This window comes from Borostomias antarcticus (assembly GCF_949987555.1).
Source record: "Borostomias antarcticus genome assembly, chromosome: 15".
NCBI classification, from domain to species: domain Eukaryota; kingdom Metazoa; phylum Chordata; class Actinopteri; order Stomiiformes; family Stomiidae; genus Borostomias; species Borostomias antarcticus.
Genome location: NC_140248.1, coordinates 17,082,360 through 17,099,089, shown reverse-complemented (window position 1 = coordinate 17,099,089; position 16,730 = coordinate 17,082,360). Strand labels below are relative to the sequence as shown.

The following is a 16,730-nucleotide window of genomic DNA, read 5'->3' as shown; positions in this document are numbered from 1 at the left end:
ATGCGTCCTGATGCGTCCCCGACGAAGACGTAACAGGAAAACACGTCATCAATGCAGGATAATTTTTCTCCTTTTTCACCTTATCCTACGCTCTTTTACAAGTTGCAAATGACTTGTCTTATCAATCGAAACAGTTGGAATTGTCCTACTATGCTCATTAGTTCTTTGGTTGCTTTCATGCACACTTTTTTCAATCTCCATCCATCCATCCATCTTCATCTGCTTATCCGGGGTCGGGTCGCGGAGGCAGCAGTTCCAGCAGGGGGCCCCAGACATCCCTTTCCCTGGCAGCATCAACCAGCTCTGCCTTTTTTCAATCTGCTCAAAGTCAAACCGAATGATTATTGATTTGGTTTACTTATTTGGAACAGCTGTGCGACACGCACACAGGCAGGAGTGAGTTACTATGGTTACTACATACGAACACAAGTGGTCAGCTGGACACATTTGGAGACGCATGATAGACAGGTGTAAACGACGATGTGTCTCGCTGTCCACTTGTGATCGGATCGTCCAAAACGTATTTTAAAACCAAGTCTGGGTCAAGGTTATAGATCCCATCCCATCTCACTTCTAAAAGTGAGTTAGGAGTTGTTGGTGGTTGGCCTCCCCCCACTGCTGACTCTCCCTGATGGCTCCTGGCCACATCCCGGATCCCCTACTCGGTCACCCTGCTTTGAAAGGTTTCAGTCCCTGGAAACGTCAACAGTCAAACATTTAAAGGCGATGTTGTCTCTCTCTCTCTCTCTCTCTCTCTCTCTCTCTCAGTGCTTCTCTGGATGAAGGCAGCAGTGGGGCAGCCCTTCTGAGCGGACAGGTACAGGGAGACTGTCGTTGTGCTGTACTGTGATCACTCTTCATTTCATTCATCCGTCAGTATCGTTTGTCCGTGCCACGTTTCAGTTGTCATGTTGTTCTCTCTCCATGTCTGTGGAAAGGACCCTGACTTTACAGACGAAGACACAGCTTTCTCTGAGGTCAGAGGTCATCCATTACACTCATATGTTTGTTTACTCACCCCATCATCACCTGAGCTCTCCAATGTGTTCCTAAGGGCGCGTGTCCACCGGCAAGCTGTGTTTTAGAGCTGGCGCTGTTTTCTCATTGTTTAGTAAGTAAGTAAGTAAGTAAGTAAGTAAGTAAGTAAGTAGGTAAGTAAACCTTTATTTATAAAGCATATTTCATATGACAGCAGTCGACCCAAGTTTAACTTTTTGGGCTAGAGCGCAGGCTGTAAAATACTTTTCTGACGGCGAGGACGGTCAGTTTTTGGCAAAACCGCAGAAACAGCAAACGTTAGCACTAGCTAACAATAGCTTGCTATCTTAACTTGGCTAGTTAATCTGTAGTCGGCAAAAACACAACACTCATTGCTAACGTAGCTGTAAAACATCGGTAGCCTAGCCAGCTCTAAACTCCAGCTCTAGTGCGCTCTACGCAGCTGTAAGCTTGGCGATGTTCAGCTACATACAGCTCTCCAGTGGACACAGCCTAATTCATTTAGTTTTTTCTACTTAAGTGAATGTTTGTTTTGCTGGTCACACATTGTAGGATACTGTAACCATGCAACCAGATGGGGTTTGTCTGTTACACAGTGATATCTGTTCTGCTGCTGTGACTATAGCTTCATGGCACGTTTACGGTATATTGACTTTCAATGGGGTGTCTCTGCAGCAAGGTTGTAATAGTTTTGCTTTATTCATTAGTTTTTATTTGAATATCATTTTAACTTTTTGTTTTCAATTTCAGTTTAGTTTCAATTATTTTTTTTAAAGCAGGTTTGCTAGTTTAGTTTTTATTTTTTGAAAATGCTTAGTTTTAGTTTACAGTAGTTTTTATTAGTTTCAATATTAGTATATTCAGTAATATTAGTTCTGCGCTAGCCTCATGAGACTATCCTGATCTCACGAGCTCACATTGTTTCACTCCGTGCAAAACAAACCATCTGGCGCACGGGGCAAGGCAAAAAAAAATGGTGGATAGATTTCTTATCCACCCAAAATTCTAGGCTTATGTATGAAGTGAAAAAGACTAAAACTAAAGACATTTTCTCTGTAATTGTAGTTTATTTTAGTTAGTTTTGTAAATGCATAATACAGTTTTAGTTAGTTATCATGTTTTTGTAAAGCCTAGTTTTTATTTTTATTTCAGTTAACTAAATTTTTTTTTCACACCTAGTTTTCGTTTTTTTGTTAGTTTTCGTTAACTATAGCAACCTTGCTCTGCAGCCCTCCTTGTCCTGCTCCTTCGATGGCAGCCTGAAGTCGGAGCCAGACACGGAGCCGAAGTGGCCCGAGGTCCCGCCCGTGCTCAACCAGAACGAGGAACGGAGGAGGAGCAAGTATCTGAGGAAGGATTACCTAAAGGTACAGCTCGGCCCATGCTGAACGCGCTGACCCTCTCTGAATTCCTGTCATGTTAACACGTTGAGTCTGAAAGTAGGTCACAACATATTTTTCAAGATTGCTGCGTGCAAAGCAGCAAGGGTCGGACCCAAGAGCAGACGCTTGAGACAGACGAAGAAGAAGGGGCACTGAGGCTTTAATCCACATGGGCCCAGTCCCACTGTCCCCCCTAAACCCTCATAGGTTCAGTCCCACTGTCCCCCCTAAACCCTCAAGCCCTGAACCCTCATAGGTTCAGTCCCACTGTCCCCCCTAAACCCTCAAGCTCTGAACCCTCATAGGTTCAGTCCCACTGTCCCCCCTAAACCCTCACGCCCTGAACCCTCATAGGTTCAGTCCCACTGTCCCCCCTAAACCCTCAAGCCCTGAACCCTCATAGGTTCAGTCCCACTGTCCCCCCTAAACCCTCAAGCCCTGAACCCTCATAGGTTCAGTCCCACTGTCCCCCCCTAAACCCTCACGCCCTGAACCCTCACAGACCCAGTGCTGATGTCCCCACTAAACCCTCAAGCCCTGAACTCTCATAGACTTATTGACGTCACTTGGTAAAGTGGTTGAGTGTGAGAGGCTGCAAGGGCTCGAAATGGTATAAAAAGGAATGGGACAGCATTTGTGACAGACATCACGTTACGTTGACGGCAAAACATATTTATTCCTATCGTGGGTTTGGGACTTTTTATTTTACGTTTCAATTTTACAGTACGTTATGTTTTTCTTGTAGTCCTAAAATTAATTTTGGGCTGAGTCAAATTCCCTTTACATTATCTCAGGCCTCTGTGTTACCCTCAAAACATTTCTGTTCAACTTGAAATCATTTCATTTTGTGGTCATAGGTTCACTACATTACTGCCTGTGATTCTTGTTTGTGATGAATACAAAAGTATTTAGTATGTAGTAAGTAGGCTACTGAAGAATGAACACGAATTTCTGCACCTCATAACTTTTTCCATATTCATGTTGTAAAGAGAACTAGAGGGGCTAGAGAGAACTAGAGGGACTAGAGAGAACTAGAGGGGCTGGAGAGGGACTAGAGGGCAGTAGTGAGGGAACTGGGACCATGGCGGGGGGAGATGAGGAGTGACGACACAGGGAACAGGGCAGACAGGGGGTGAAGAAACCTTCAGTACAACACAAAGACACAACAGGCGCAGAAGTCCCAGGAGCAGGGCAGCTGGGACCAGGAAGTTCAAGGCCAGGATGTCATGCCTGGTTCCATTTGGCCCAGGAAGTCATTATTTACGCAATACTACACTGAGTTTTAACGGGAATACCTCTCCCCACTCCTGTACTCTTGCCACTCGACCCGATCCCCAGTTAGCTCTGGAAGTCGGGAGCAAGAGGGCTGCTCCCTGTGTAACTAAAGTAAAACTTTAGTGATACTGTTTTATTAGCATTTCAGTCTAAATTGTGTCTCCTTAAATCAGTGGTACACACAGTATTCCCCAACTGTTCTCACCTGAGGACATGTTCTCTACCTTTTTTGTACACAAAAATACCGCATAGTGTGTTATCGACTGTTTTGGCAAGCAAAGCTAGCTAACGTCCATCTTTTTTACCTCGGAGGTGACGTCGTTCTTCGTCACTCCCACCTCCCAGCCCACCACTTCCCAGCCAATAGGAACGCAGCATCAGACGAGGTGTAGTCTGAGTCAACGGATGTACAGTAGGTTTTGGGAATAAGCCCTGTCATTCGTTTATTACTGCCCAATCAGTGGCGCCGATTCATATGGAGAATTTATATGTAATATGTTTACAACATTTTCTGTCTAATAGGGACACCCTTGCATGTTTGCCCACTGGTTATGCGTTATATAGCGTTTTATTTCCTCCTATTCCCGAATGGTAATGAGTCCAGCCAGACCTTTCTCCAGCGCTGGTACAGCATAAATGAAGTGGGGCGGCTCACTCACGTAGCTCAGGAGTTAGAGCAGCTGCCTGGGGATTGCAAGGTCCCCGGTTCGATCCCAGCTTCCCGAGTGTGCCAAAGTGTCCTTGAGCAAGACACTGACCCCCAAAAATCGCTCACTTGTGGCATGGTGGCACAGTACCTAGTACTGTTGCCTCACAGCAAGAAGGTTGGAGAACTGTTCTCCCCGTGTTCGCAAGGGTTTCCCCCAGAAAGAACCCAATACGAAAAACATGCAGAAGAACAGATCTCCAACGCTGTCCGTCCCTGGCATTGGTTGGCCCCCGGGCGCGTCCCCTGTCAACTCCTGAGCCACAAATCCTTTACCTGTGTTCGGAATCGCTCCCTCGTTCCCGTACTCCCTATTCCCTATATAGGGTTCACCATGTAGTGAACTATCTACTGTACAGTAGGGAACGGAGAAAATGTAGGGTACATGCACTGTTCCCTGCAAATCAAGGTGAATTATGGGTAATAAATAGTGGACTATATAGGGAACAAAAATTCCGTGGAGAATTCGGATACTACAAACAAAATGGCTGACGCCCTATATAGTGCACTAGTGAATAGGGAGCGATTCCGAACACAGCTTTTGTCTTGCTGCTAAGACATTGTGACATTGGCGTAAATAGGCCTTGCGACTAATTCTACATTTTCCTTGGAACAATCATGGGGGGAAACCCAATCCAGTTGAAATCAGCAGTTGCCCAAGAATGGTGAGAGATGAGGACAACTCAGACTACTTAAAAATGGTTACTACAAAGCCCAGAATGCTTTGTACTGATGTCAACTATGTCTACAGATACTGTAACACATTATTGTCAAGGTCAATCAAAATTTATGGGAGGGGGTCACTGGAGGAAAACAGGGGAGGGTAATGCTTTTTTAATTTTAGTCCAGGGGAGGGTCATTCAAATGTTTATCGATCAAAATAAAATGGTTTCTTCAGCTTTTCGGAATTCTGAGTTTTGTGTGACCCAGTATAGATGACACGGTACATTTAGCAACTCTTGAACAGACACCAACGTGGATGACATGCGGAACCATGTGGATGACTCGATTTTAACTTTGTGTTCAAGTTGCTTTCTTCTTATTTTGAGTAGGTTAACATCATATTAAAATAAGATCAATATTTTATTTTACATCAGACATTTTGGTAGAAGAATGTTTCATACCTGACATGTTTCGACGGAGAAACTTCCGTCTTCTTCAGATGTGTCACACAGATGGAATTGTGAGCGCTGTCCTGGGGGGGGCGGCCGGCGGCAGGAGGTGTGGCCCACCTGTCATTGACAGGAAGGTCACACCTCCTTAATACCATCAGCTGATAAAGACGCGTCACACAATTCCATCTGTGTGACACATCTGAAGAAGACGGAAGTTTCTCTGTCGAAACATGTCAGGTATGAAACATTCTTCTACCAAAATGTCTGATATAAAAGAAAATATTGATCTTAACATAATTGAAGACATAAAGAATCATATACAACTATCATATTAAAATGAATATTGCATATTTGGTGGGAGGGGGGGGCAATCTTTTTTTTCCCTTAATCATTCAGGGAGGGTCGAAGAAAAATATATTTCTGTCAGAGGGAGGGTCATGCATTTTTATTTTGGAGTGGATCCGAATCACAGGCCAGATCCACGGATGAAAACAAAACTTAGAACGAAGCCAGCTCCCTGTGTGGGGGTGCTAGAGACACAGGCTTTGGACTAGGGTGTGTAGGAGGAGAGCCCGGAGTGCCCGCACCTCTGCCCACCAGCTGCGACCCGAGGGGGGCGCCACAGAGCCGCCCAAACACAGACGCCCAATTCATTGTCAATGGGGGAGGATTGAAACAGCCATATCTCTGGAAAATGTAGGGGTAGGATCTCTGTCCATCCCCCCTTTGCTCTTTGTAAAGTGTATTGTTTTGCCTCTGTGTATGAAATGCACTATACAAATAAAGTTTGATTTGATTTTATTTTGAAATGGTCATATCTCAATGTGAGAAGGTCAGACTCGGGGTTTGGATTGGCATAAAGCTCTTGACGACCGAAGCAATACCAACCATGTCCTGCTCGCCCTCACATGCGCGCGTACAGAGCCGCAAAATGTATTCATGGGCGGAGGTCTGTGCCCTCCGAGCACCATGTTATACTGTATACTAACAGATTTGTATTATCTGTATTATATGGGAATGCTTATCTTTTTACAGGAGCAGCATGGCTGAAAGCCCAAGCCAATTTTTTAATTCATGGAACAATAAAGCTGATGTTGATCTTGATCTTAATTATTTTCTCTTTTCCCAGTACAAGTGCCAGAGTGCTCGGAGGAACTCCAGTGGAAATGAGGAGTGTGAGGTGAGAATGACTGTTAAAGTGAAAGAACTCAACTAAACATCAACTTGATGACCCTTTGTATGTTTAGTACCAGTAAATGTAATGCAGAACTGCTTGTTCAATGCTGTTTGTCTCCAGGAGGGGATACGGGGCTCAGATTTCAGCACAACCCTGACCGTGTTTGGCCTGAAGCCCAGATCAGGTGAGGTTGATCTGTAAACAATCACGCTGTCATAGTGATACAGTAGTAGTAATAGAGCACAATGATGAAGTCAAGCTGCATCCTGCTCTCATGGCCTGAAGCATCTCGGTTTCTATGGAATATAACAAGGAGGTTCCATGAAAAGGCGACCTGTTGCAGCTTGTGTTCAGTCGAGGCAAGCAAGAGGCGTGGTACTGACCTTGGAGGTGTTTGAACAGTGTGTATCCCTCAGTACGCTCACTAGCTCTTTGGCACTTGTTTTAAGGATGGATGTTTTTACCATCACTTCAGTTGACCTTTGCCCCTGAGTTCCAGCTAACTGCAGTAATTCGGCTCACTCCATTGTCGACTGTGACCTCCCCACCTCCTCTTCCTGTGGGAACGTGCTGGAGGAGTGTTAGCCTAAACTGAGATGTCCTCTGACAGGTTATTGTGACATTTAGGTTAGGGTAGATGAGTTAGGATAAAAGAGACCATGCTGTTCCCACATAGGTGTTCCAACTTTTCTATAAAAAATGTACTGAAGTGCACTTTACGGTGAATACAGGATATCCATTTTAAGAGGATTTGGCAACCCATTAACTAATCTCACTGCCCTGGAATAGTATTGGATGGCACAGGAGCTTTATCTTATGACTTTATTTTATGCAGTTTATATTCAATAATATGACACAGGATATATTCACAAATTATATTATCTAATAATAATGCATTGGCACAAACCACAAATCGATCACAAATTATAATTTTTTTCTCCAGAAAGATAAACAATCAATCAATATTCACACCCCTGTTATCAGTACTTTGTGGTTCCTCCCTTGGCCATTGTAACAGCAAGCAGTCACCTTCTGTAATGCCGTTTCATTTGTTAAACTTTATTTAACCAGGCCTAGACCTATTGAGATTAAAATGTCGTTCAAATGCTATGGAATTTATTGGGGGGTGTGGAAGATAATCCATTCTTCCGACTGGATTTGGAAAAGTTTGATCTATGTTTTATAACGCTGATTGGCTTAAGGAGTTCGTCTGTCAAGGCAAGTACTCCCACCTGCTCAAATCACTCTGGGCGGCTTAATGCAGTCCCTTATTGGTGCCCCATTTTCTGGGAAAACTCAAATCGCTCTGGGCGGGCGAAAGTCCAGACTTATCGTGAACACGTCATTTTTTCCCCACGATGAGTCTAGTTTACAGGTGAGCAGGTCCGGGCCTTGAAGCAGAGATACCATTTGCCAGATGGCAGCAGCTGAAACAGGCTGTGATCGGGGTGGCAGGGGTCTTTGATGATCCTGGGCGCTTTACTGGCACTCTGGCCAGTAACTCTCATTGATACTATCCACAGGGCCTTAATGATGTGGGATGTCAATGCCACTGGTCTGTAGACAATCCAGATACTCGGACGCCCTTTCCTGAGCACCGAGACCAAGCAGGATGTTTCCCACAACTCTGGGACTCTTTCCAGACTCAGGTTGAAGATGTTCAGAAGTACTCCACTCCAGAGAGCTGGTGGGAGAGAGGTCATTGTGGGAAAGAGGTCATAGTGAGAGATACAGGCCTGCAACACTTGTACAAGCATACCTGTGACTGACTGACTCCAGACTGAAGGAGAGCTATAATATGTAGTCTCTGTTGTACTGCATAGACCCTTTTCTGTGCAACGTCATCATCCTGTTTCAAAATTGCGCACGCATCGCTGTAATGACACCTGTCAATAGAATCGATGCATTTGATTGATGCACCTGGTGGTAACGAGTGTTGCGCATCCGTAGTTCATTCTTTTGTTGCCAAAATGCGCGCGCACACTTAATTGTTTACCAACAGTAAAAGGGTCTATATGATTTCTGCATGTTCCAGCAGTGTGGTCTCCTATTGTGCATGGTCTCCCTGCTCTAGCCGTTTGTTGTGTCTGCTCTTGCAGCGTTTAGCAGAGGCAGCCGCCAGGACTACGCTGCCACCGATCCCAGCTTCACCATGAGGAGGAAGATGGATCACCTGCGAGAGGAGATGGAGCAGATCGCCGTCCTGCGACAGGTGAGCAGCCCAACAAAACCACCGATTACAAAACCACCGTGTTTGTGTGCGTATGTGTTTGTGTTTGTGTGTGTGATAGTGTATCAGGTCATGTATGTGTCATGTATGTAACTACTATTACATGTTTGTCTGTTTGTCATGACAATATGGCCATAGGCCGGGTGTCTGTGAGTGGGCCTTCATATTTTTCTCCATGCTCTCCTGCTTGGAATTCACTGTCTGAGTGCATCCTCAGTCCTGAACACGTAACCTCCAGTACCTGAAGCAAATTTGTAATGAGCACGCGTGCTCTCTGTGCCCGGCTAGCAAAACGGTATCTTGAAATATTTAGAGGCTCCTATTATACTGTATATTCTAATACATCCAGCCAAGCTATCAGAGGCAAGAGGCGATCTGATCACTAGTTGACTAGCTTCTGTGTCTAGCTAACTAACTGAAGCTGTATTTATTTACTTAGACACAGCTGTGCTTGGCTGTTGAGGGATGTGAAACTAGCACAATGTCGAACCCAGCTGCTCATGAACAGCAAAAGAGGCACCATGAACAGCTGTGCTCAATTTAACTTTCTAAATTGTTTTGGGTCAGTGGCATTAGAGTACTGATAGCTACTTGTTTTCTCTGGCACCGGAGATATTTTTGTCCACCATTGTTTTAAAATGTGAACGCTGTCACGTTCGCAGAGCATTATGGGATTTTTCCCTGTGCGCTCCTGTTAAAGTTAATATTGATGTTGCAGAATAAAGCTGCAGATGACTCCTAAATGTTTAACATTATAGTTGCTTCCACTGCTTCATTAACAGAAAGGGGCCACACATCAGTGATGGGGCACATGTTAATTCTGTATTTGTTTTTCTTTACACCCCTCCCTAACTATTTTAGCAGGTGAAAAAGGTGATAGTTAAGCTCCACTTTCACTTCTTCGCTGCTAAGAAACCTACTGAAGCAATAACTCATGAGAGGTTGTGGTATACTCTATTGCCACCTTCCTTTTTTGATATCAGTGTGCGAGTCCCTTCTATTTTGTGCTACAGTATATTATATTTTTGACCTGCCCCACAATCTGCTGGACCGATTATAAGAGCGCTCACTCCTCTCTCACTCACAACATACCACAACATTTTACCACGACATACAGTACGTGGCGATATACCACTCCTTCTCATGAGTTATTGCTTCATTAAATTGGATGTCATTGCTGTTCATCCAGGGAATATTATTGATCACCATTTGAAATTTCATAGCCACATGATGGTTTTAGGAACTGCTTTTCAGGGCGGAGTTCACTAAAATCTAAAAGACACTGAAATAGTCTGTATTTATCCCATTATCCCATTTATATGTATGTTTCCCGATGATGTAACCATTGTATAAAAGCTCACTCCAGGGTTGTGATACGGTATATCGCCAATATTGCTGTGGTAAATTACCAATATTACCACACACCTTGAGTGAGTTATTGCTTCAGTATGTAAAACTGTAACCTAGTAATAAGCTAGTGGTTCACAGCGTTTTTGTTAAGACTGGGTTTGGAACTGGACCCATACGCACAACACAGGAGGCGGAGAACAATGCAAAAGCCCTGCTGGGTATTTTAATGGAGGCTACTAGGTCTGTAGCAATTATTACATTATTCAATTTCATTTCATGACGTAATCGCAATTATTTAGTTGAACCGCAATTATGCATACTTTTTTTTAATTTATTTTTTGCTAACGTTTAGACGGAGCACTAGAGTGTAGCATTTCATAATGGCTGCAGTTCCAGACAGTGGCTGTTTGTGTGTATGATAGCGTCTAGAAGCAAGATAGCTAACTAATGTACAGTAGCTAGCAAGTAACTAAACCAAACCAGAGGCTCTGGTCTGGGAGCCGGGACTCAACCCTGCTCTCTGCTCAGGTTTCTCTCACGCTTGCTCGCGCACGCGAAGAGGGGGATTGCTGGCCTCCGATGCGAACACAGGCTTGCATTTCCATCTGAAATTTAGTTCTGATCATCCGATGGTCAGTCCAGCAGTCAGCTCCACGAATGGCTCTGGAGATTAGCACCTCCTTCCTGTCCCTCTGGCGGGTAATGATGTAGTCAAGGACCATTATCATTGAGCTTACCAACGCCGTGGCGGCCGAGGGTTCCTGTCCACAGGTCACGGTCAGAGCCTACCCTCTCAACCATTAAAATCCCTGAGGAGAAGGAGCTTGTCAGTGGGAGGTGTTCTATCTATGGTGGAGTTTAGGGAGGCATAGAATGTTTCTTTGCTCTCGAGGTCTGCTTCCAGAGTTGGGGCGTAGGCGCTGATAAGGGTGACATGGCGATTGTTGGTGAGTTGTACACGCCATGTCATTAGCCTTTCACTAATACCCACTGGAGATTCTGGGATCTTGTGAAGCAGGCTGACCAACCCAGCCCAACACACACACACACATTATTGGCCTTTGTTGAAGTGTTAAATAAACACACTAGTAGCAAGAATGTAGTTCCCTGTATGTTTAAACGCCACTGCTCAAGAGTCCTTCTGGCACCTACAACCCTCCCACCAGGTCCTAGTCCACCACCTCCCCCCAAAAAAATCAATCATATTGTGCAACGTGAGAGACAATTGATTGTTAAGCAAAATGTGTAATTGTTACAGCCCTACAGTACAGTTCAGGGCAGAGCAATAATCAGAAAGGGTAATCCAGGCCGGGGTCAGGCGATCTGCGTCAGTCAGTGGTCCGTAATCCAGGGTTCGTAGTCAGAGTTGGGAAGAGAGGGTCAGGGTCCGTCCAGGGCTGAGTTTCCCAGAGGCATCGTAGTGCTACGTTCATCGTAAGCTACGGCGTTCATCGTAGCGCTACGTTCATCGTAAGCTACGGCGTTCAGCGTAGCGCTACGTTCATCGTGCCTCTGGGAAACTCAGCCCAGGGCTCTTGTAGGAAGTCAGGTGTGCAGTGCTCAGCTGTAAGCGTCATTCGCCAATTAGCTACAGCTGTTCCCACCTGCAGCGAAGTGCGCGCGCTGAGGTACTTGGCGGCTCTGGATCCGTCCTCGGGGAAGAGGAGCGGGAACGCGGCCCAGGAGGGGGAGGAACCGGACCGACGTGCGTCACGGCGCATGGAGCACCCGGGTGCACGCCGGCGGCCCGGGGGGAGAGGAGGAGTGTGTTTGTGGAGGCGAGGACTGTGGGGCCGTTAACGGTTTCACTGTGACTCATACTGACATGAAGGAGGACAGTACGTGACGAGTGTGTGTCCTCCTGTGCAGAATCTTGAACGGGTGCATGACGAGTGTGTGTATTCTTGCGCAGAACCTGGAGTCCAGACTGAAGGTGCTCCTGCCCGATGACGTCGGGGCAGCTCTGATGGACGGCGTTGTTCTTTGCCATCTGGCCAATCATATACGCCCTAGATCGGTCGCCAGCATCCATGTACCCTCCCCCGCGGTGGTAAGTAACCTATCCCCTTTCCTGAGGACAATCTGACACTACTCAAACTTCCTGACCTTTCTGACTTCTAAATGATGTTCCCTCAATTGGAGTCATATTGACCCAACATAAGGGAGAGGTTAAAACCATCTCGGCTGTATGAACATAGTCCAGCATACAGATTATCACAGCCGTTTCTCAGTGAACCTGTTAAACAGGGGTGAAAATTAACTTTTTGGCTCACGGTGAGTCACCTGCCAAGGGGACTGTAGATTAAAAAATCTACCGGCCAAGTATACATTTTACAGCCTATACAGCCTTCCGAAATCTAGTCGCCAATTGGAAATTGTACCTGCATTTGGCCGGTGGCAGGTGTTAATTCTCAGCCCTGCCTGTTCACCTCATTCCTCAGCCAAAGCTCAGCATGGCCAAGTGTCGCAGGAACGTAGAGAACTTCCTGGACGCGTGTAAGAAACTAGGGGTCCCACAGGTAAACGCGCTGAACACCACACATCACTACAATATTGGCATCGATGCTCTTGCCCCCCCCAAAAAATTGGATTACAAAAAAACGATCAACAAAGAAATAAAACATATCAAGAGTTTGTTTTGCTATACTAGTCTCTGTTCCACTAGAAACATACAGATGACCTGACCAATTAGTTTAAGAACAAACACCTGTATATACTGTATGAGATTCCTGACTCTGCTTTTAGAGAGGGGTGTGTTTACAGTGTGTGTGTGTGTGTGTGTGTGTGTGTGTGTGTGCGCGACCCAATAGGACAAGTTGTGTCTGCCCCACCACATCCTGGAGGAGCGTGGACTGGTGAAGGTCGGTGTGACGGTTCAGGCTCTGCTGGACCTTCCGGCCTCCAAGCCCACACAGCTGTCTGCTGTCTAGGACCCCCCTGCCCCCAGCCCTACACACACCACACCCCAACCCCACCACCAGGCCCCAGCCCTACACACACCACCCCAACCCCACCACCAGGCCCCAGCCCTACACACACCACACCCCAACCCCACCACCAGGCCCCAGCCCTACACACACCACACCCCAACCCCACCACCAGGCCCCAGCCCTACACACACCACACCCCAACCCCACCACCAGGCCCCAGCCCTACACACACCACCCCAACCCCACCACCAGGCCCCAGCCCTACACACACCACACCCCAACCCCACCACCAGTCCCCAGGCCTACACACACCACCCCAACCCCACCACCAGGCCACAGGCCTACACACACCACACCCCAACCCCACCACCAGGCCCCAGCCCTACACACACCACCCCAACCCCACCACCAGGCCCCAGCCCTACACACACCACACCCCAACCCCACCACCAGGCCCCAGCCCTACACACACCACACCCCAACCCCACCACCAGTCCCCAGCCCTACACACACCACACCCCAACCCCACCACCAGGCCCCAGCCCTACACACACCACACCCCAACCCCACCACCAGTCCCCAGGCCTACACACACCACCCCAACCCCACCACCAGGCCACAGGCCTACACACACCACACCCCAACCCCACCACCAGGCCACAGGCCTACACATACCACACCCCAACCCCACCACCAGGCCACAGCCCTACACACACCACACCCCAACCCCACCACCAGGCCCCAGGCCTACACACACCACCCCAACCCCACCACCAGGCCACAGGCCTACACACACCACACCCCAACCCCACCACCAGGCCCCAGGCCTACACACACCACCCCAACCCCACCACCAGGCCACAGGCCTACACACACCACACCCCAACCCCACCACCAGGCCCCAGGCCTACACACACCACACCCCAACCCCACCACCAGGCCACAGGCCTACACATACCACACCCCAACCCCACCACCAGGCCACAGGCCTACACATACCACACCCCAACCCCACCACCAGGCCACAGGCCTACACATACCACATCCCAACCCCACCACCAGACCCCAGCCCTACACACACCACACCCCAACCCCACCACCAGACCCCAGCCCTACACACACCACAACCCCACCACCATCCCTCAGTCCTGCCCCCCTCACTGGGACCAGAGACCCCTTAGGAGCGAGGGCCCAGAGGTCGTTGGCCCCTACTGCCAGCTGACGGAGCCAGGAGAGAAGAGACGTCACTAAAATCTTCCTACTCTAATATGATGTCAGCTGGGACCCCCCTCCTGTTCAGTTGACTGTCCCATCATACCCACGGGAGGCCATGCTGTATGTATGTGTAGAGTGTCTTGTGTAACTGTGCCTCGGGTCTGTGTGACCTGCACAATGCCCAGTGTGGACCATTGTGAGAGGTGAGCAATTTGGCTGGGTCAGAGAAGAGGACAATGTGTGGCCATATTGATATTTTCTGGCCCATGCCAGGCTAACACTGACTTCACAAGGCCCTGAACTCTTTCGTGTTTTAAGACATTCGTAGTGAAGTGATAGCTGTTTTAAAGACTTGTTCTTTCACTCGGAGAGCTGAAATGCATGCTGGGACACCAGCACCATCACAGAACTCAAGAGGCCCTCGTCCACTTCTTTAGTTCACTTCAGAGGAAAGTAGCTATCTGAGGGGATTTGGAGTCGTGTTTATATGAGTGTTAAACTGTTATCATGCGTTGATCCACTGTTTCACATTCCAGAGGTATAGGTTGGGTCATTCTTATATTTCCATTGCCTCATCATGGAGAACAGCCAAATTTGAACCTGACACACAGTTCTCACAGAGTCTGCATTGGAGTTGAACTGCCACCACAACGGTGCCATTCAGGATAGATTGCTGAGCTTACTTCTAAAAGCATGGTATCCATGAGCAGGATGGATGTTGTATTGCAGCAGATCAATGATGCCCAGAGGTGCCCCCCGCCCCCCTTATAAAGCAGATAGGGAGCACCAACCCTGAGCCCCACTGCAACAGGGCCCCATTCACATGCATACTGTTAGACACATGACTACTATGACTTCATGTAGCTTTGATGTTACCACTTGTGTTTATTTGAATAGTAGTTAAAAGCACACGGGCTGGCCAGTTGGAACATTGTACAGTGTACTCATAAACTGCTGAAATTTGTATCTTTTTAGCAATTTGATGCAATTTAAGAAATGTTTTCTCAGTGTTGAAATACTTAGGTTTATACATTTTCCTAGTATTTAGGTTTGACTCACAACTGCAAAATGTCAAAAACTGTGGTTAAAGCAATGAGGTGAAGACAGACTAAGATGTTATATCAGGGAATTATTTATCTATTTATTTGTTTCTATTTATGTGTTCAGTTTGTTTTATCTTGTTTGTTTGTTTGTGTGTTTCAGCCCTGATAGCCAATTAAGTTCTGTTACAGGGATGTTTAGTTCTTATTTCACCACCCTGGAGGTAATATGCACATTTCCTTGCACTGCTTTAAATGAAATGTTTAATCCTAACCAAAACAATTTGACTTCAGTCAGTAAATATTGCAATTTTGAATGCATTCTGTCTTCCTTAAAACAGATGGGATTATTCTGTTATGGGAGCTTGATTGCACTCCAGACAGTGATGAAAGCTACTTTCTGTTAATAATTCCAACACCCTGTACTCTGACTGCTCCAAATAGTTTATTCAAGCCCAGACCTGGCCTAAGGTATCTGAATGATTTAGGGTGGTGCCCATAAAACTCTTCCCCAGAATTTGGGAACCAAATCAAATGCCATATTTGATCAAAACATACGGGCAACTATATACATGCATCCCATCTTGACATTGTATAGAATAACACTTGTGTACAGTACTGAAATCTGAGTTGTCTCTGGGACGTTCATCCTTAATATATTCCCATATCGCGCACACTTTACAATCAGAAATTATAGTTGGTTTCCATTTGTATCATTGTCAAGCCAGGCTACTTACTATTAGCCAGTCAGTTCAGGAAGCGATCTGAAATTATGAAGAAATAAAAAAAATGTGTATGTTGCTGAATTGGTTGAAGTGACATGGAAGTTAAGCCAGTTTGTATTCAGCATGGCTGCCTTCCTTGAGCTCACTGCCTTATTGTTCTCTCTCCAGCCTATGGCTCAGCATCAGTCTGGCCCTCGTGAAACGCCCCGTCTCCTTGCCTTTCCTGAGAATCTGATGTTTCCACGCCTGATCTTGTGGCACTCTGAAGTACTGTCAACACTGCATGTTTCTCTGGTGTCTATCAAAACATTAACGTGGCAGGTGTTTGGTTGGGATCCTCAACACAACGTGGAGTTTTCTCAGAACACAGAGAGCATAACAACTGTTAGACATACTTTAACTCACAAAATGTCATATGAGCCTTATACATTTGTAATAATGATGAAACCAAATTGATAGGTGATTAACTAGTGATTGCCATGTGTGTGTCATAGTAGTGTCCATGTGGTTCCCCACGGCTCTCTCTGCCCGCTACTCAGAGGCTCATGTCCTTGGCTGACTCCTTACATACATGCTGTTTGGAGCA

General features: G+C 46.6%; 1 protein-coding gene across 1 annotated transcript in view; it reads left to right on the top strand.

Annotated features, from left to right (window-relative positions):
• The window catches only part of lrch2 (leucine-rich repeats and calponin homology (CH) domain containing 2), a gene marked incomplete at both ends in the record, with an annotated part of 35,954 nt that extends 22,790 nt beyond the window's left edge, over positions 1–13,164 (top strand). Inside the window, 9 exons of the mRNA XM_084450472.1 lie at positions 769–817; positions 939–977; positions 2,229–2,366; positions 6,607–6,657; positions 6,775–6,838; positions 8,754–8,866; positions 12,147–12,284; positions 12,676–12,753; positions 13,045–13,164. Of these exons, the coding sequence (XP_084306598.1) occupies positions 769–817; positions 939–977; positions 2,229–2,366; positions 6,607–6,657; positions 6,775–6,838; positions 8,754–8,866; positions 12,147–12,284; positions 12,676–12,753; positions 13,045–13,164 (790 nt within the window). The remainder of the gene's footprint in view (positions 1–768; positions 818–938; positions 978–2,228; positions 2,367–6,606; positions 6,658–6,774; positions 6,839–8,753; positions 8,867–12,146; positions 12,285–12,675; positions 12,754–13,044) is intronic.
• Positions 13,165–16,730: the final 3,566 nt, after the last annotated feature.